General features: G+C 37.2%; 1 protein-coding gene across 3 annotated transcripts in view; it reads right to left on the reverse strand.

Annotated features, from left to right (window-relative positions):
- LOC145670769 (vesicle-associated membrane protein-associated protein A-like) overlaps positions 1 to 22,315 on the reverse strand; it is a 49,316-nt gene that overhangs the window by 16,824 nt on the left and 10,177 nt on the right. For all 3 annotated transcript variants that reach the window (XM_081739535.1, XM_081739534.1, XM_081739533.1), the window contains exons 3-5: positions 19,047 to 19,244; positions 8,320 to 8,451; positions 6,896 to 6,994 (exon numbers count right to left, since the gene is read on the reverse strand). In XM_081739535.1, coding sequence (XP_081595661.1) covers positions 6,896 to 6,994; positions 8,320 to 8,451; positions 19,047 to 19,244 — 429 coding nt within the window. The remainder of the gene's footprint in view (positions 1 to 6,895; positions 6,995 to 8,319; positions 8,452 to 19,046; positions 19,245 to 22,315) is intronic.

Raw genomic sequence — 22,315 nt, forward strand, 5'->3', positions numbered from 1 at the left:
ATGGAAACAACTCAAATGCATTATTTTCGTATTTGCAGAATGTAATTGTTGGTTTAATTTACAAGGAGAAAATAAACTTATTTGGACGTAATACATTCTGTTCAGAAAGTAACTATACAGTTCATAACTTTCCGTATTTTATTTACCACTTTAAACAACTGAAATTAACTCCAAGCTAAACTTTAATCTCATGGAAGTTATGAGATGCTGGAAATGATCCCCCTCCACTTGAAGACATAGTTCCACATGTTTCTCCATGTTCTTAAAGACGTTGTGCAGAACATCGGGAGTTATGTTCGAATGTGAGTGTCAGTGCAGCGTGGAGTTCTTGTATGGTGTGCGGATTGTCTTTATAAACCTTTTCCTTCAGCGTACCCCATAGAAAGTAATCCGGTGGAGTCAGGTCGGGTGAACGCGGAGGCCAGAGTTCTCGAAAGATGATGCGGTCACCGAAGATGTCCTGTAAAAAGGTCATCGCCTTGTGGGCGGTATGTGCAGTCGCCCCATCCTGTTGGAAACAGGCATTCTCAATTTCGTCCTCATTCAGCTCATCTAGGAAGGGCTCCAGAATGCAGGTGCAGTACTGTTCTGCATTTATGGTGTTCTCAAAGAAGATGGACCCAATGATGCGTTCACGAGTCACGGCGCACCTAACACCAACCTTTTGATGATGCAGTGGGGACACATGAAATTCATGCAGAGTCTCCGTACTCCACATACGACTATTCTTGCTATTCACGTAACAGGAGAGGTGAAACCATGTCTCATCCGTGAAAAACGTTTTGTTAAGAATCCCCCGACCATTGTCCTGCAGGAAGGGCAGGAACCAGTTGCAAAAGTTCACACTCGCCGGGTGATCGGTGTCTCTTAGTTCATGCACGACCGAAATTTTGTACGGATACATGGACGGATACGGATACATACGATACTTCCGGAGAATCTTGTGAGCGGAACCCACGGTCCTTTGGGACTGCTGAGCTAGTCGTCTAACAGATTTCTTTGGACTATGCAGGATCACGTTTCGCACCTCCGCCACCTTCTCTGCGGATGTGGCTGTGAATGGCCTACCTGATTTTGGAGCATTATGAACGCTTCCGGTCTTTCGATACTTTTTGATGAGGTTCCGTACAGTACTGCGGCTAAGCACCTTCACTCCTGGGAACTTTAATGCAGATGAAGCTTCTACTACTGATGAGGTAAACTTGTCTCCATTGCGGAACACATGCTCCACAAGAAACACTTTGTTCAATCGTCAGTATAATGACCTGGATCACAATGATGTCACACAAGACGTTGGTCTTAAATCAAACCGGACCTATTAACAAATACAAATACCTGGTTGAATATGGTTGAAATATGTTAAACAATGGAAAATGTTGTATAACTAATTGACATCATATCAGTCATCCCTTAGTACACCACAACGTGACGCTGCATAGTTACTTTCGGAAGACCCGGTATATATATGATTTGGAATTTGCTGAGTTGTGGTAGTCATAAATGTGAAAGATCATTATGAAGTGAATACAATCTTCTGCAAATTATTCACGACTCATATAATGAATCAGAGCTGTTTGACTGCATAACGGTCATTTAAAGTTGTGTTAATCAAGTAAGTTGAATTTTCTTCATATATTTACATTATTTTAATAACGGTCTCTGTACATATAATACCCAAATTCGGTACCTGCAAGCAGTACATGATGGCACAATATACGTTAACGCTTTTGAATATTTTTACTCATAGGCCTTCTGAACAGGAAGAGATGGATATGAACATTAATTATATAAAGATGGAACAATATTATAAAGTGCAGAAGAAAACAACCAGTCGAATCTCTTTGGTAAAAGAGAAGTTGAAGCGCGAGAAAAAAACGAAAGCTAAATTTTATATGTAGGAAATTACTGACAAAGTGATAAAGAAAATATCTGATTTAAGTTCATTAGAAAGGATTCCTTCTAAAATAGAGAAACTGAATAACTTATACTTCGAAATTGAAAAGAAAGTATGAATATATAGTACATAATTATGTATCATAAATGAAGCACTGACTTGAGACACGTCAAAGTCAATAATGTCAATAATACCTTAAGTCAATGATTTGTGACGTTTCTCATCTCAGGGACACTTGTTGCAGCTCGATATTGTACCAACTATAAGCGTGACTTCTGACATATCACAACCCAACCGGTGTAGCTATCCATCAAGAACCAAAGCTGCAAGGTAACTCATTTTCGGCTAATGGCTGACTTATGACCTTTCGGTAATCAGAGATTCAAATATGAATTGGTGGTTACATTCAAAATTTTGAAACAGATCAAACACACATTAGACCTACAATTATAATTGTAAATTCTGAATATTTTTGGTTGTAGGTTATTGGAAACTATACTCTCAGCTAATTTTCTAAATGGAATAATAAACACTTCTGACCAGAGTATATACACTTATTTATTAAAAACTAAATTAGAGTGTAACGGTTTCGACAACGTTGTCTTCATTAGACACTATTCAGACGGGTCAGAATTGTTTATTATTGCATTGAGTTCCAGAGTCGTGATGGATAGAGCTAATTTCCCTTTATAAATTAGTGAATGGAATTATCAACAGTCTAGGGTATTGAATTTCAATATAAAATAAAAGAATAAGAAATCGGTTACCTTTTATTTGCAACAGATCTGAAACTATGACATATTTAAACTCTCATATTACGAGAGTTTGTCGATTATACAACCAGCTGATACAGGAGAATTTTGACTTAGATTTTGCTATGCCTTATTCAGTCTATGTAAAAACTCTTAAAAATAATTATTGATTATAAGAGATTTTTAGTTCGAAGCTGACATTTATTATGATGTTTTGAAATAAAAAGAGTATTTCTATTACGTGAAAACATTTGTGCCTTTTTTTTTACAGAAATCTTATTTAAACATTTATATTTGGGATATTTTTATTCTTGTTATGTTCTATTTGTTTCTCTTTTATTTGTGGCGTGAAGGGCTGGATTTATAACCTTTGCAAGGTTCTATTTGTATATTTGTGTATCTTATTGTGGAAATTATTACAAATATATCTCTTATTTGTGTTTCCTCATGTTTTTACTGTTAATTCTGTTTATTTTAATTTTCTTTTCTTTTGTTGTGTTTGTTGATATTTACAAAGCTTGTAATTATGTAAACCTATTGTAAATGGGAATTTTCTTTTTCTGTAATAGGTTCAATAAATAAACAAATAAATAAATAAATAAATAAATAAATACATAAATAAATAAAGTTCAAATTGAAAACTATTATTCTTCTGTTTTTCTCTGATTAATATAAGTTGTTCATTTATTAATGAATTGTAATTTGAAGAAACGATATTGTCTTATTTTCTTGTATTTAGCAGTAAATGTCATTTTAAAATATTAGTCAATTTAATAAATATGTTGTTATTCTCAAACTAGTTAAAACGGCCGTTATTCAAAGGAGGGCAATAAATTCATGATAAATATTTGAACCTTCTTTTACCTTCAGGATCAATAAAAGAGCATAACATACTCCATTTTGATCATAAAATTTGAGCTAGTAATCCTCTTAATGTAAGTGGTAAGATGACATTATACATATGGAAGATATTATGCTCCAAAATTCATTTCAGACTATTCGTCCGTTTTCTCGGAATGCAATCACAAACAACATGTAACGACGCCATCAGTATGGCGAGAAAACTATGGGAAATATCTACTTATCATCTGAAAAGTGAATATTTAAATACCACTTGGACGTGTTTCCGCTTACTTTTATGTGGTGTAAATGCCAAGTTTCCTCTTCCTAAATAGATGGTTTCGTGATATATTAATATTTTGCGTAACTGTTGGTCTCTATTCCGCTTAAGATACACAATTTATGGATTGAAGTGATGTGATAAACAGCAGTTCATGGTATATAGCTGTTTATGATTTCAATATCTCTGATCGTGAGACCCAATAAAAGGCACCCATTCAGTCGTTTAAGTTGGTAAAAGATTCACAATTCATTACATAAACGGATTTAGTTTAAAAGGACGAAAGTGTGAAATATAAAGAAATTTTGATATTAACAACAACAAAACCCAATGATCATCCAGTAAACTCCATCTCTGAGCCTGGCTATGAGTTACAAACTAAAATATTGGCACTTTGGTTATTGGATACATAGACCCATGATTCAGCAAAAAGTCTAACTCCAATAATCAGTACGTAACTTCTTTAGAACAAAATAGATTCATATAATATGCGTGTTTATTCTGTACAAAATAGTTTTTAAGTCCAAAACAAAGTACGTTCTTAACGAAAGAAAAAAATAATTGCATAGAAAGTGTTTAGTCCAACTCGCCTAAAAGTTTTACATGTGCATTGACAACGGGTTAACAGTCTCAGTCAGAATGTTAGATTTTAATCATGAATAAATTTGCACAATAACATTTAATAAATGATTATGTGCTAGCACGTGCATCTGTAAAAGACACAAATCGACCTCAAATTCTTGTTTAGTATAGGTATTCTCTTGGATGAATGCGTTGTTAACTGTTAATTTCAAATATGGATTTCCAAGAGTGCAATCAACTAAATTTTGGAATTGAATGTACTCTTGATACATTTAGTTTTGCTTCTGAGGAACTAATTTTATACATTTAAAAATGATTTGCAATACTACAGTATATCTAGGATTCGGTACAAGACAAGTGTGATCTGAAAACAGTCATTAGAATGATGTTCCGTCTCGGAAAATGTAGTTCTTACTGTTAACAGAGCTTTATCTCGGATTGAAAAAATCTCTGCCTTCAGACATCTCTAAGAATTTTCTCACTCTTTTTAACTACTTAGATGGAGCACGTTAAAAGTCAAAATTCTACAATCACAAAATGACAAAATCAAGTAGCAAGAGAAATTTACTGATGTTATTTTGTTCTATTTAGTGAACATATTTCTTTCAAGCTTTTCGAATTGGCAACGAGCCTTAATATAAAAGGATGATGAAAATGGTTTCATGAAGACTGCAGAGTAACGATGGATTCATACTTAACCATACGGTTTGTGTGTGAATCTTTTATTTTTTCACTTGTATAAATCACTTACTGTAATCTTAGTATAAGTTATAAAATACTTCTTACATTAACATAAAAACAATTTGCTAGATTTATCATAATTATGATCAATTATAATTATAATTTATTCTTATGTTTTAAATCATTGGTTCTCAACCGGTCTAATACTCAGACCCATTGAGTATGTAGCAAAATATTAGAGTTTGAAAATTATCAAGCATTTGATCAGAGCAATGATTAGATAAAATGAAGTTTTTGAGAGACTCCATCTCCAGCGGTAGCAACAATGCTCAATACTACATAAACTCATTACTTTATAGAAAGTTATAAACTTACATTATTATAATTTAAATTATAAAAACAAACAACTGTGTCAATATGTCGTGGGCGTGGAAACCACAAGCTTACACCATGGTTATTAGCACTTACTCGGGAGAGTAATACTCTCGGAACTAGAAACTAAATACACGGTTCTGGTTGGTTGACGTTATCAGTTGGTTGCCACGTAGTTTACATATAGCAGAAATCAAACACTTGCTCCTGTCGGCCCTTGCGGCTGAGCATGGTAGCGCTACAGGCTAGTAACGAAAATCGCTTTTGGCGTCGGTTCAAACCCGACCCAATGAATTTTTTATTTTAAAAAAACATAACACTTTTTTATTAAAATAACATGAAAATAATACTAAAATTGATTTACTTTTGTGCAGATAAGTAGTACCAGTAGTAGTAGTACCGGTACTACTACTACTACTACTACTACTACTAGTAGTAGTAGTAGTAGTAGTAGTAGGAGGAGGAGGAAGAATGGGTTAGAAGCCACGCAGGACTCGTTTTTTTCCACTTTGACCCCCATGATTTAAATTTTCTGAGCAACTTAAAACACTTGCCTAGGGTAGCGTGCAAAAGTACTTCTGGGAGTATTACTCTCCCGAGCGAGTCGTTGATTATTGCCCAAAGAAGCAGTTTGATTTAGATTGACAAATTAAGGAAGCGCAAGTTTCAACTAAGGAAGACAACTATTAAATCATTCTGTAAATTTCTAGTCTCAGAAACTGTTTCCTATTCAGTGTAAGCTCTAAACTCTGATAAACAAAATATTTGTATCCTTTCGCTCGTCACAAATACGATTGGCTAGAGATGTATCACTCCCACTCCCCACGGGGAGGAGCAAATTATACACGTGCATTTTGACAATATGTCTCGTGTTGTCCAGATATAGCAGCAACAGGTAGAAAGCAAAAGACTCGAAAGATTTTATATATATACACACTTGATTGCAGTTTTATAAGATAATCTGTATTGTATTTTTGTCATTTATAATAACGTAGCAGTTTTATATGGAGCTTAATAGTAAAAGTAATAATCAAATCATATGGACTACCTTGCGGAGGAGTACAAGCGTCGGTAGGCCAACAGCAAATCAGCGAGATTTAGTTTCACGTGGCTTTGTTTATCGCAGTTTAGAGCTTAGGCCGAACAGGGTTTTTAAAAGGAAGTTGTTTCTTCTAGAAAGAAGTTAGAAATGAGGCAAAAGTCTAATTAAAATGTTGGCAACAATTGAGCTAGGAATATTACACTAGAGAGATATCAGTGCAAAACTACTAAAATTCATACCAATTTTAAATAAATCGGCTGCTATTTATATAATCACTATAAACAGTAAGTTACTCAAACTTTTAAGTTGTATATGTGCTTCAAAGGCAACAAAAATTCAAAGTGCTAGAGATCAATAAATTTCAAACCAAACAAGGGAATAATATGATCATTTTGTATGCGATATATTCGGTACATCTATTTTGCAAGCATCAATGAAACTTCAATACTTACGTCATGCTGTCTTCTGTGTTTAGAAGTCTGATCGATCAACGAAGTCAAACTTTCCAATTTATTTATTGATTTATCCTCAAAGATAACATTCCTCACCACCTGAAACAATAAACGAGATATTACCTTTTACATTCCACATGAACTCTTTCTTCTTATTTTAGAACCGTTTTCCTAATTGTTAAAAAAGAAAACTTCCTCAAGGACAAGTGAGCACAAAAAGCAATTATATTAGTAAAATAAAACGAAATACAGACCATATTTACAGCGGCGCCAATGGGAAATTGCGTGTCACTTTTCACTTTTTGAAAGTATTCTATGCTCGTTCCTGCCCATTGAACTATGCACACTCTAGAAGGCTAGGTCAATAAGTAATGCACAACAACCAACGTAGAGGAGAGCATAGCAGGGAATACACCAAGAATACAATGCAAGTCTCATATTAAGATTACTTTCCAACATTACCGTTAAAGCTCTTCATGCATTTCTCCTACCGTGACACAAGTTTCCAAACTCCCTCTTCATAGAAGACCATCTTTCCGGAGTATAGCAATTTCCACACATTCGCATAACCGGACACTTACTTTAAGAAATGTCAGTTTCTCATACACACCATACACTTTATCGTAATACAACGTTGAAAGTGTTCGAAGATGGATTTTCTGGTCATTGAAAATTACCTGTTCGTTTGGCCGTGACATTCTGTTCCTTTGATGCTCGGCACGTGTCAAAACCATAATGTTCGCAATAGCATCTTGAAAGTAAATTTCACCCGGTTTTCTTCCTCTGATTCACACACACACTAAAACTACAATTTTCTGATGTTCGCAAGTACACGATTGTGAGATATGCATCATACGTGCTCAGCTCTTCATGGTTCTGCTGCTACGTATACACCTCATGAAAACTGCTGACTAAAATATGAACTTGATATCACCTTGCCTTGAAATGAATCTGAACTTGAAAATATGAATGAAATATATATTATTTTCCACGTCTCACATCGATGAAAATTTGTTCTGCCTTATTTATTGGCCCTCTTTCGTATTAGCTAATTCTACTGCGACGATCTTGTGAATATTTAACGTTTGTTTCAGAAAGTTTTAATTGGTTAGAGTTTAGTGTCTCTTTCAGGCACAAATGCTGTATAACATGTGGATCTACATTTATGGTACAATCCTAATCACTACAAACTTTAAACTTGCCGAATAATTTTCAGTGCTTACATCTGTTTCTTTCGGTTCGATTTTTATTAAAACATATTATTATTGTATAGAGTATACTCTTTACTTACTGACAGGTTTAAGTGTGTGAGTTAACTTTTTTCTCAAGCAACTCAAAATTTAAGTGACACGACACCTAATCCCTTATGGATATTCTTATCAATTAAATGTAACAGAATGGCACTTATCATATATCTTACTTACTTTACCAACGTGGTTTCGAGATTTAGCATTTGATTTCCTCCACATATATGGCTGCAAGGTAGAAACACTTTTCACAAAGATGCAATTCAACACGTGTTTCTCTAAGCTATTTAAAAATTGTGGGTCGACATTCTGGGAAAGAAATTAGTGACAATATTTATTATGAGTATGTATCACAAAATATATAAATGTACTTCATGCAATTTAATAATTATGATTTGAAGGGAAATATCAAAAACTCAAAGATACAAGGGAAATAACGTTAAATTAAGGGAATTGAAATATTAATAACAGTGTAACTTGTGTGAAAATGTTATCACACAGAAGAACTTGAGTCAAATGCATATTATGTTGGTGCGAATGCATGCCTATTTCGATAGCTGTTGAGAAACTCACCTCAGCAACATAAGCACTTCTGAATTGGCACAGTCTAAAGTGACGAACTCTACACATCTCAAGGAAACAGATTGGGGTATCCAAGCAGTCGACATACTAGAAGTGATGGTGAACAGTATCATATGAAAGTGCACCATGTTGAACACGTAATTTGGAGCGAGTTTTCTTTGGGAATTGAAACTTATCATTCTAAACAGGAAATCTTAGAAAATTTTAACAACGCATTTGATCCAGGAATGGCGATTAATCACATCATTCGACGTTGGTGTATCAAATATTGAGCTGGTGACACAACAATGCAGAACGAGCCCCCGTGGGCATTGAATAACATCATGTCCGAATGAGCTTTCCAGGAACATTGAGAAAGATTGCCATCGGAGAAGTATTCGTGCCATTTCAGACGGGTTAAGCATTCATCATATCACTTTTGTTAAGGTGTCTCCGTGCAGTCGATAAGGAGATAAAGTTGCACTCATGGGTGCTTAGGTAACACCGGCCAAAAAGACTCGCAGTCTAGAGATGTGCAGTTCTCTGAATGTAAGGAATAATCTGGAAGGTTTTCTGTATGAGATTCTCATTTGAGATTATGAATGGATTTGCCATGACAATGGTAAAGGAGAATACAATAGTTCGATCTTAATTATCGTCCATAGCGGTGTCTTAAATTCCATCCTCATCCAAGGTGCGGTCTATACTGGACGTGATGAATCATGTTTTTCAAGCCAGATGAAACAGTCGATTAAGATTGCACAGTAGTATACTGCATGAATCATCTGAAAACGTCAACAGGCACGGTGTTTTCTTGTTAGATGATACCAATGGTCAAGGATGTAGGCAGCGAGCTTTTTTAAGGGATCCATGACGTTTTCGCGGGAGGGGATATCTGGACAATAAAATCAAACCAAAGTTATTTTTTATCATAATAAGTAAACATTAATAACTTATCATGCTAGCTTACTCAAGATCACTCATTCATAGTGAGAGATACGGGTTAACCGTGGTGGATCTGGATGTCTAACAATTTAGAGTCTCTGGTGTTGAGAATTTCATAAAAGTCTCCAGAATTTTTCATTAATGACATTGATTATTGTCTAAGTATGGGGATTTAGACGTTAATGTTATTGCGTTATTCGTGTGTTCGCGATGTGGCTAAAAATATGCGTAAAGCACAGGTTAAAACCTGTTGTAGCAAAATGGAAGATAAAGTGTTTCGATGTAAGATGGGCATAAATGAGTCATGATCTACTCAGCATGTTGTACACGTATTTTAGAATACTGCTTCTGTCGTTTCAGTTTCGAGAATAGATGATCCAGTAGGTTCGTTGTAAACGCCGGGTTACCTGTCGTTAGTCTTTTGTAGATGTTCTAGGAAGACTTCTAGATAGAGAAGCACTATACTGAAGGCAATTGGAATGGAAATGAATAGATGGTTGACGATAACAGCAGATAAACTGAACGAGTTGTGATTCTACTTCTCCACTTGATCGTCACTGGTCCAGTAGATCGAAGTGGCTTTGTAAGCGGATATAACATGTTAAGGAAAAATGTAAGAATGTGGCGAGCATAGGCTGAGTGTTAAAGAGACAAACTCCTGCCGGTATCAAGAGAGAAAGTCAAGCATGTGGGAGCGACATACTAGGAAAGTTGACAGAAGTCTGCACAGTAATAGTAATTTTGATTTTGTCACTTTTTCTTATATTTAAAACTTATTTTTTTTTGTTTCAGTTATGTTTTTAAATTTTGATGATTTTAGTGCCCTTGGAAGTTCAAGTTAGGAACGTAACTCAATTATGCTATGACAGGTTAGAGCAGTGTTCATAGTTTAAGAGAAATTTCCCTATTATAGGGAAATTTCATAGGTACATTTAACAAGAATGGAAATAGTTTTTTAAAAGTAAAACAGGAAAATCTAGGGAACTTCTCGCGCTAACTGCTTAAATTTTTCTTTGCTTCATAGAAATAAACCAATACAATAGCAATAGCATGTGTGTCTGTCCAGTGGCGGCGCTACAGGGGAACGTGGAGGGGCGATCGCCACCCCAATATTTTTCTCGCCCCTCCTTCGCCCCCCATTTTCCTACGTATAACTGGTGAACTCATGATCAAAAAACTGCTGCTGTAGAATTCGCCACTGATCCAGTATCTACTGGCCACTGATCTATATGACCTCGCCACCCCAAAATTTTTTGCCTCCCTGCTATTAAGAGCCTAGCGCCGCCAATGTGTCTGTCCGTCTGTTCAAAGTAGTATGCTTATAATTTGGACTTATTGTTGGCTTGGTGTATTTGTGTGTATTTTTTGTAGAAAACAGTGAAGGATAAAGTAAAAAGAAAGAAGTAAAAACCAAATGATCAAAAGAAATCTGCTTGGTAGTTGCTTTAATACAACTGAATCAATGTAATCACACATCTTCTGTCATAGGAAATGGACACTTAACAAATTAGGGGGAAAAATTGATAAGAAAAGGGAAAATTTTGAATAATTGGAGGGAAGTTTTCTTATAGAAACTTATTAACGTAGGGTCACAGAAGTACTTATTCTTAGGACGCTGATGACATACGAAATAGACGTTTCTCCTTATAGTCATATCAAAACTCATTTCTCGTTGTCACCATTTTTGTTAATGTAGTAAAGTGGTAGCAGATTCCTACCACTTACAGTTTTAGTATAGATATTAAAGTAAAAATGGAATATGTTCCCCAGGCGCTTAATTAATTTCAGAAAAACCTCTTCTCGCTATCAATTACCGTTTGTACTTGATGACCATTAACAATAACACTGGAAATTGTTGTTGATTTCTGACTCTTGCAGTTGGAAAAAAGAGTTAATAAAGGAGACGAAACCAATTCTTCAGACTCTGAATCGACTCGAAGAAACTGTTTCTCGCTATTTTCTGCCATTTTTGCTATGACACTTGTCGACAGGACAAACGGACCTAGATGTCCGATATTTATGAATTGCATAGTTAGAAATCTAAAAGTGCATTACGTAAATTCAATTAAGAAATGAATATTTCAAACATGGATGAAAATAAAACAGCTTCTGTTAAAGAGGAAAAGTTAGGTACGTATCACGTAAGACGGTATGCGACGTTTTGACGTCATAAAATATATTAAAGGAAAATCTTGTAACGTATGGCATATTAAGCTGGAAATTATTTGTAACACATAACAAATCTGCCTTTTACTACGACTTTGGTTGGGGAGTTTGAATACCTTATCCCCCTTAAGAAGCTTAACTAATTTTAGTAGGACTTTTTAATAAGAAAAGCTACATATTAAAATTCATTTGTAAAAGAGTTTTCTATACCCTTACAAAAGAGTTTTGTATATTTCACTTAGATCAAACACAGTTCTATGCAAAACTCACTTCACTCGAAAGGTCACAGTAGTAAAAGTAAATTGAATGTTTAGATACCTGTACATGTTTTTTTCGGCTTCCCCACGAGGAATTTATTTCTTGTTTCAGAATGGCAACTAAACGGAGGGCAATGTTGGAACTGTTTTGTCAAGTAAAGCGTCAATAAGAAATTCTTCGTTTACTTGTGTTCCAAAAACGACAGTCATAGACGCAGTTCGCGATTTCAGAAGCTCGACCATGAAGGCGACCGTCCCAGAAGAGGAAGAAACTGCAACACCAACACGTCCAAGAACCGTAAGATCATCAAAAGGCGAGTACAACGTAATCCGAGCATCTCCGTGAGAAAAATCGCTCGTGAGAGAGGGATCAACCGCGAATCGGTGCTGCAAATATCGAAAAGGGAGCTCAACCTCAAGGCCACAAGCTCTAAAAGGCTCATCTGCTCACGGACAAAAACAAGCGCGTGCTACTCGAACGATGCCTCCTTCTCAAGCGCCGGGCCGCAGGTCAGCGATGGAAACGCATTCTCTTCACCGACGAGAAGCTGTTCACCGTGAAGGAGGCGCACAATCACCAAAACGACAGGACCTGGTCCGCAGAGGCTTCTGGCACCTCAGCCATCGCCGGAAACCGCCATAATTTGCAGTCAGTCTTGGTCTGGGGCGCAATTTCTGCAAGCGGCATGATTCCTCTGGTGTTGGTGGGTCAAGGGTCAAGCTAAACCACGAGGTGTACCGAGGCGACATTCTCGAGATCGTGGTACTCCCGTGTGCCAAGCGGCACTTTGGCGATACGGAATGGATTTTCCAATAGGACTCCGATCCAGCACACAGGGCGAAACGGACGAAAGACTGGTGCAGAACCCATTTTCCAGACTTCATCTAGTCTGCGGAATGGCCGCTTTATTGGGCGGATCTCAACCCCATGACTACCGTCTATGGTCAATTTTGAAGGTCAGGGCATGCACTACGCGCCACAAAAGATTCGAGTGGCTGAAGGAATCCTTGCGTCGTGAGTGGAACCAATTGTCTCCGTAGGACCTGCGGCCAATCGCTGAACATTTGAAAGCACGTTGGACCTCTCTATAGCCGCCAAGTACGGCCACTTCGAAATCAGGTGAACATGCTGTTAATAAATACTCATTCTCTTGGTATGATGTGCTCTTTTGCTAAATTCTTTATTTTTAAGAAATGTATGGTAACAAACATTCATACGAGTTATTTCTTGCCAACCTATATATATCCAGGCGCGACTCCAAGGGGACTATAGCCCCCCTTGGCACTCAGGTATACACTGGATAAAATGGGCTTCAATCTTGCTTTAAACTGGATAAAGCTACAAACTATGGTTTAGCCCCTCCCTTGATCATATCCTGGATTTGCCACTGTATATATATATATATATATATATATATATATATATATACAGGGTGCGGCACGTAAAACCGGCCCGTCGTAATATTCTGGTATATTGTGTTTTTGGCAACAGTTAAATAATCTACCTTCCTACCAAGAGATGGCGTGTCGAGGTCGGGTCGACTTACGTGATCTGCAGCAGTCACCTGTAGCCGCAGCCAGTGAAACTTGTCGAAACCAGTTGAGAAAAAGGCCTCGTTGTGTTAAGCCGGCTGAGTGTCAGTGTGTGATAATGCCGTATTCGATACCCGAGCGTGTTGCCATTGTTGAAGGGTTCATTCTCACTGGATCTTTTGTAAAAACAAAGAATTTGTCTCGGGAGAAATTTCCAGGACGTTCTGTACCAGCAAAAAGCACCATTCAGGAATTGATTGAAAAATGGCGGCGTACAGGATCGGTTCAAAATGCTCCCAGGAACAGACGACCATCTGTCTGCACACCTGAATTAAAGATGCAGGTGGAGGAGATAATGACAAGAAGTCCTCGAAAGTCAACCAGGAGATTGAGTCAACAGGTTCATGCGAGTGAGAGAAGTTGCAGACGTGTTTTAAGGGAACTGAAGTTATGTGTTCACTTTACGGGCCGGTTTTACTTGCCGCACCCTGTATATATATATATATATATATATCTTACCTGTCCCCGCCAATGTTGAACACAAACTTGCGTCACTGCACATAACTATAGCAATTTAGGGATAGAGTCGGTAAAATGATTCTTTAAAGTAAAACACTCAACCATTCTTATACCGGAAACTGCTGGCGCTGCCAGTCATATCACGTGCTTGTCACACCACACAACACAAGTTCTAATAGTTGCGCAACTAAAATCCGAAGAACAGTTAGTTATCACTACAGTAGACAAAAATAGCATTTTGCTCGTATTGCTTAAAAGGTAATTGGTAGTATTTTTGTACTAACCTATACGTTAGTATGTAAATACTACACTAATTGTTGGGAAGTCCGTGCTTTATGGTTCTGATAGAGTAATGCAGGGAGAAGCCTTCTCGATGAAATGTCAACCAAGAACATTATTTAATGGAAGCCATATTGTAAACCAGATTATGATATGATCTTTTTGCTTTGGGTGATACTCGTTGCTTAGGTTCGTCTTGCCCTCTTTCATGATGAATGAGGCTAAGAATCATGTCGCAGAATTGTAGTGATTAATATTATAAATCTTATGTAGGTCTGCCTACGGAAGTCCAATTAGGCCTATGTTTAGATACAAATCCTAACAATAAATGACAAATAGCTCACAATATGGTCTCTATTTAAACCAGGGTGTCATTTAGGGGAGCAGGAGGGGGGCAATTGTCACTCCCCCCAAGAGTTTGAAAAGAATACATATACTTTAATCGATTGTCTAATAATAAATTGGTGGATCGATCTATCTGAAGTGGTCCAAAGATGGGTAAAATGGTTGCTCGAATATCTCCGAAAATTATAGAAATTGGAGTGTGATGAATCTTGTGTATGAGAAGGTCGAAAACACTATTCACGTTGTCGGTATGTACAAGTGTTTCTGAATGGCGGCCATATTTGTGGTCGGTGGAGTGCCAATTTTTGCATTTGCAAGCGTTTACGAAAACTACAGTTACTCAGGACGTACGAATCAGACGAAAACCAAACAAAAACAAATGTTTAGAAGAGAGACTAAAGTACATGGAGAAGCTTCTAAATAAATATGCAAGGTTGCAAACCAATACATCAAATCACCAGAAAAACTACAAAAAATTATACTTTTAAAGGCATAAAGTGGGGGTTAAAGGCATAAGGTATTTTGGAATAGCATAAATTGGGGGGTTCACAAGTTTTGTACTGAATACTATTTCACGTAAAGAGTCTGTAGAAATATCCACAGACACTACTGGCACCGTAGATTTATGAGTGTCCGAAAGTTGAAGTTTGTGAGTTTAATGTCATTTTTGGGGCGTAATATCTCAGGAGGGCAAAATGCTAAAAATTGCTGCTTAGGCCAAAAAATAATTCTGCATATGAATAAATTATTGCAAAAAAATCAAGACTGATATTACATGGAGAAAAAAGTGAGGGCGTGGTAAAAACGCGAAGAAACCACGTGCGTGACGATTGTCGTAGCCCGGGAAAATTTAAATGTTTTGATGTTTCATGCTAGATCTCAAAAACTACGTATGGTGCAGCAATTAGGCAAGCTTTTCGTTTGTGCAAAAGATTGCGAGTGGCGTTTTTTTTCCATCTTCCTAGCTCCATGATCATTGCCACGTCTATATGGTGAGGGAGTTAGCTCTGCTTTGCACCCGCGACACCATCGTCGAACTGGGCCTTGGTATTAAGGCACTTAATATCTCAGCAAAGTATCATTGAAATCCAATCCCAGTTACGAAAGTTACTGTGTTCACAAGGTTGCGCTATACCTATTTATCTTATCCTGCTGAAAATGGCGCATTTGTGGAAAATATTTAAAATGATTGTTGTTTCCTTTCTCTTCTGTAGAATTACAGCAATAGCTTTTAGTACCTGTAATTACAATAAGTTCTCGCGTTTACACTATTTAAGCAGTGTTGCAAACTTCAGCAATGTTTATCATATCTCTGGAACGGTTTAAGATATCGAAGTGCTGGAAACTGCAAAATAATTTACAGATCTATTACAAACCAGTCAAATAACTAGGTATGATACTTATCTTAGCGTTATTTCGAAATAAAGACTTTCAAAAAAAAAATTAAAATTTCAAGCTCTGGTAACTTCGTTCCTATTCATTCGAAACAAGTCATACCATGACCAAGGTATCCAACACTAAAGTGCTTTTGATGTGCATTATCCTGTGCATCTCCGTTATGCTGTAATTGCGTTAGAGGCTTCCGAACTTTGGATGTTGGTGATAATATAACATCGTTAGTTTGCAACATTCAATAAGAAAAGTGGTATTTTAAGTTAATTTTCACACGTTGATTTGAAATATGTAATAATCTGACGTAGTGCCATTTGAAAAATATAGCTATATTGGGTTGGCAAAAATGTTCAGTCTTTCTGTTTAATACATACAAAGATGTCCCCCTTCTTATAGTTGCTCCGTGCAAAGTTTCACTTTTCTCTCTGCTTTGGTTTGTCCGCTATAGCGGATGGTCAAGATAAATTGTCCACTCTGTAAACGTGGCAATGATTATGGAGCTAGAAAGATGGAACAAACGCCACTCGCAAGCTTTTCCACAACTGAACACAAACAAAAGCGGGCCTAATTGCTGAACCATGCAAAGTTTTTGAGAACTAGCATGAAACGTCGCCACGTACGTGCTTTCTTCGCGTTTTTACCACGTCCTCACTTTTTCTCCATGTGATATCAGTTCTTACTTTTTGCAATAGTTTATTCACGTACAGATTTACTTTGTGGCCTAAGTAGTTTGCCCTCCTGAGATATCAAGTTCCAAAAAATGGCATCAAAATTATAATCTTCAACTTTCGGACCCCCATAAATCCAGGATGAAAGTAGTATCTAGTTGTAGATATTCCTGCAGATTCTTTACATGTAATAGATTCAGCACGAAACTTATGAAACCCCACTTTATGCCATTCCAAATTACAGCCCCTCAAAAAGTGCAATTTTCTGTGGATTTTCTGGTGATTTCATGTATTGGTTTGCAACCCTGCATATTTATTTAGACGCAAAAGTTTATATTCTCCGTATGCCTCTGTCTTTCCTCTAAATATTCGTTTATGTTTGGAGTTCGTCTAATACATATATCCTGAGCAACTGCAGTTTTTGTAAAAGCTTGCAAATGAAAAAAAAAAAAATACACTCCATCGACAAAAAAGATGTCCGCCATTCAGGAATTCTTGTACACCCAGGAAAGAAAGTATTTGACAGTTGACAAATTTTCCTTTGCCAATAACTCGGGAACAAATGAATTAATTTGGATCTTTTTGTTGCTATCCTTAGAACAGTTATAATTTGATAACTTACCAAAATCTGTACTCTAGTAAGTTAAATTATTGTTAAGTTTTTAGGGGAAAAAATTGTCAACTGAAAAAATTATTTCTTTCGTGACTATACATGCGACAACGTGATGATGTTATTGACCTGTTAATACACAAAATTCATCACAAAGTTTAATCATTTTCGGAGAGATCGAGCCAGGCCCGCAACCAGAGGAGGGCTAGGGGCCCTGGCCCCCCTAAACTATTCGTGGTCCCTCCAGACCTCAATAGAAAAAACAATTTAAATTTTTGTAAGAGAATTTTTGACGAATTTTCCCTCCTAACATATTCAAGGCTCTCCCTCCAAACCTCTGTGGCTGGTATCGGGCCTGGATCGAGCAGCCATCTCTGGACCACTTCGTATGGATTGACCCCAGTAAAAAACGTGAAACCTCTTGGTGCTCTTGTCCCCATCAAGCGAAATGACGCACCTGATTTAAACCAAGTAACTGCAAAGAACATCTTCAACATTTGGTGTGAAATTATGGCTGTCATGTTAAACTTTTGATGTATCGATTATTTTTAAGGTATTCAGTTATTGAATTATATAGCAGAACTTAACTTGCCAAATACGTATGCACATTATTGGAGGTTCAGTGGAATTTCCCCACTATCTTCAATGGTCCGAAAGTAAAATGATCGTTTTGCAATAGGTCAAAATATATAGTTTACATGGAATTAACTAACTAACTAACTCTATGGCCTATGGAACCCGGAGGTTCAGTGCCGCGTTCACAAAAGCTCTCCACTGACTTCTATCCTTAGCTAATTGGATCCAGTTTCTACTTTGTATTCCTATCTCTGCGAGATCCATCTTAATATTATCCTCCCATCTGCGCCTAGATCTTCCTAATGGTCGTTTTCCTATGGGTCTACCAGTCAAGACTTTGAAAGCGTTTCTACTTTCTTCCATTCTAGCTACATGACCTGCCCACCTAAGCCTCCTAGACTTGACGACCCTAACAATGTTGGGTAAACCGTATAAACTATGTAGTTCCTCGTTATGAAGCTTCCGCCATTCCCCATTCTCGTTCCTCTTGGGTCCGAATATTCTTCTCAGGATCCTGTTCTCAGATACTTTCAGTCTATGTTCTTCCCTGAGAGTAAGCGACCATGTTTCGCAACCATACAGAACAACAGGCATGATTATCGTTTTATATATTTTAAGCTTCAAATTCCTCGACAGAATTCGCGACGACAAGAGTTTTTGAACCGAATAGTAACACGAATTCCCTGCTTTTAGTCGACATTTAATTTCTTCGTGAATATGATTTTCGTATGTTAATATTGATCCTAAATATTTGAAAGTATCCACTTTATCAAAAGTATTATTTAATATTTTAACGCCTCCACAATTTGCCGTATTACGTTCCCGACGCACTTCCATGTATTTAGTTTTCTCTGCATGGAATTACTATCAAATATCTGTCTTGTAAATATTTTAAAATATATGTTATGATGTTGAGATAAGACAATTTGTACTGACACAATGGTCACGCTGTGGATTATTTGAGTTAAGATATGGAGGTTAATTTGTCTTAAGGGGATCATTTTAACAATCCTCTCCTACTGACAACGAAAGTTAAGAGAAAATTGAATCTACCTTCCAGAAATTCTTGACTGACGTTTTCTCCATATTATTCGCTGACAGAGGACAGACGACTAAGCGTAATTTATCTTCTCCTCTATCCCTCCTTGGGTTCTCTGAGTTCATGTATATCTTCACTTGAACAGAATCTCCAGGCTGGAGAAATCCAACGTTTGGTTTGGCTTTATACTTCTGATGTGCAGTAGTTTGAATCTGAAACAATACACAGGATGAATATAGAAGATGGCACCAGTTTAAAAGCTTTACATTATGCAAATTAAATTAGTTATAATTACATAACAAGTTGAAAATAGTTTATGGAATTGCCAAGTTTTACTCACTATGTTATAAATGTTTTATGTAACCTCCACCTTCCGCACGAACAACGAAGCAATAGCTAAATCTTCTCAAACCTTCTTCAACTGAATTAACTACCGCTGTGTCTGAGGGCACCCACATCACTTGTTATTTGATTTACAAAAACACAGTCCGCCTTATGCAGAGTGATTTCGACGTATGATTAGCGTCATACTAAAGGCCTGGCTACTGCAGGAGACATATGTTGGTCAAACTCTTTAGTATGGCACTAATCATGCGTCACAACAACTCTGCATAAGGCTCAGTCTTTCTAAGTAACCAATCGTGATCAATTAAAACTTCTAATTGTTTATTTAAATTCTTTTCCTTTGCCAACTAAGTTGCGTTTACACAAATACATACTAACGCTGAGCAAGGTTACGGTCTGTCAATGGGAACGTGTGTCATATGAGTTGGTGATAAATCTGGTTAAATATTGGATCATTCTAAAGACATACGGGATGGTATGACAATAGGGTGCAGCGTTTTACCACTTTTTTCTCGAAATGAAATGTAATACCTGGCAAAAGTGGCCAATCTACATGGACATTTCAGGTATAGATTTTTTTTTTCAAATCAGATAATATCTTCTGTGAGAAATATTGCCTCAAAGTTTCAAAATTTACCTGAAAATTACAAACAAATACCAAAATTGTTCATTAATTTTAGTTATGTTAAAGTAAACATATTTTTGGTTAAATACATGTCAATTGCTATGAAAACTGACATTCAAGTATAAAAATGCCAGTTATATGCACTTTGGGGGAATAGGGGTGCCTCCTATGGGGCCAGAAAAGGGAACAAATTCAGTACAGTTAAGCGGTTGTGTAGCTTCTCGCTCACCTGGTAATATAGCCTAGCGAAGTGACCCAGAGCCCACCATGTAGAGGTGGCTGCACCTACGGCTCCTCGCCTAGGCCTATCCAATCAACCAACCATATATAGGGCCGGATGAACTGATCCGATTAGTCACTGTCAGGAAAAAATGTCACAAGTTGGGACTTTGATTGAAATTTGGACGCAGCTTGCCTAGAAAGTAAGATTGACCTGATTATTCCGCCCCTAGCATCACTGGCACATACTCGGGAGGTTTCTTCAGTGACTAATTTCACTACCCGTTCTACTGCCACCATGTGGCACGGATGGACGGTGAAGGACCATTCTGGCACAGTATTGTCAGGAAGTGAAAGTTTGACCATGAGCTGTTTGTTTGGTACCGTCCATAGAACTTATCGGTAGTACAGTTATTGAAACATCAGTGCTTTCCCGAAAGATCATTGCAGTGTAATCGTTTGCCTCAAAATTCAGTCTGGGAAGGATGTTATATCTAACGGAGTTATGGAGATTCTGCTTCATGTTCTCGAGCACTAAGAATCTTATGTAATGCATCTTGTCGGACAGCAAGTAGACCATCAGTCATCATGGCGAGAATAAATTTTCTGGGAGTGCAAAAAATGCATTCGTCTGAATGGATGAACGAATTATAGCCTGGTATTCCCTTGGTAAGTATCTAAACCTTGAATGGCTTCAAAGACGTGAGAGGACCATCAGCAATGGAAGACTATGTTCTGATACGGCATTGCATAACCACACAGACTCTAAGTAGGAATGTCGCAATTTCTATTAATTTCTTGGTAGTTTTTTTGTTGCGATATACAATGTTAAAATTCTTTTTGCACTAGTCAACCAGCTAGCTTTGTTTAATTTGCCAGGGAACATAGAAACAAGCTTTTCCGGGCATGCTCTGGAGTCAATGGCTTGAGATATCTGGAACAAGCATCTCAGGTCCTTACTGAGTTTTCTGTGCTCTTCTGGGCTATGATGAGGTAAGTCATATTTTATTGGTTTGAATAGCAACACCGAAAGCTTTCCACAGTTAGATAGTTTTGAAACTATGGGACATGTGTAATAATAAGGGCTTGAATAAGTGCCGTGAATATGCGTGAAGAGGGCTCGGAAAAGCAGTTCATTAAAATGAAAGAGGCAAATAGCCCATTGCATATGTTTTCCTGTTAGTTCCTCTAATTTTCGAAGAACAACTCCATTCCAAGCAGTGTTAGTGTATGTTCCATCACATCCAAGAACCTCAACTTTATCAAACCCAACTCTGAGTTGATTCATGATGTATTCGAAAATAGCTGTGGTCTCGTCATGTGCAGAGCCAGAGGATGGTGTCACGTGACCAACGTATTGAGAGTTACGTTCAGCCACAAGTGATAAGTGCTCTTTTCTAACGATGCATGTGTGTATTTTATTGTCATCTCTTCTATCATCAAAGTATAGGATTTTAATGGGATCATCATTTCTAGAACTTTCTTTTAAATTCCGAGCAAGTTTAAATTTCGCAAGCCTTATTTTGTTCCTGTCTACAGTTAAAGCAGATGTTATGTCGCTAGATTTTTGAGAAGTTATAATTCCAGCCTTTGAAGCTGCCTGAAGCACAGTTGATGCTATATGTACCACAGCCCTCTTGCTTACATTGTATCTCTGAGGAATCATAACAGTTTCAGTCAAATCTACGAAAGTCGTTCCCAAAGTAATGCATTCTTTTTTTATGGAAACTAATGGAGATACATAACTAACAACAGCACAGCTAAACAGAGCAATATTTCAGCTACTTACTGTCATTTTTCGACATAGTTCTCACCATTTGTTATGCACTTTTTCCAACGATGAACCAGAGCCTGTATGAAACACTTGTAGAAATGGGTAATCCATGGACTGTCTTTTGGATTCCGGCTCGTAGTGATAACACCACGTATCATCTCCACGCTATCCAAAAAATTGTCACGTTCATCTTCATAGTGGTCCAGCAGGTCCCGAAGGAAAAGGCAAGGACGAAAAAAGCTGTAGAAACGTTTAATTGTACTGAATTTATCCTCTTTTCCGGCCCCAGAGTAGGCACCCCTACACCCCCCCAAGCGCAT

The sequence above is a fragment of the Thermobia domestica genome, chromosome 14, assembly GCF_964235325.1.
Source record: "Thermobia domestica chromosome 14, izTheDome1.hap1.1, whole genome shotgun sequence".
NCBI classification, from domain to species: domain Eukaryota; kingdom Metazoa; phylum Arthropoda; class Insecta; order Zygentoma; family Lepismatidae; genus Thermobia; species Thermobia domestica.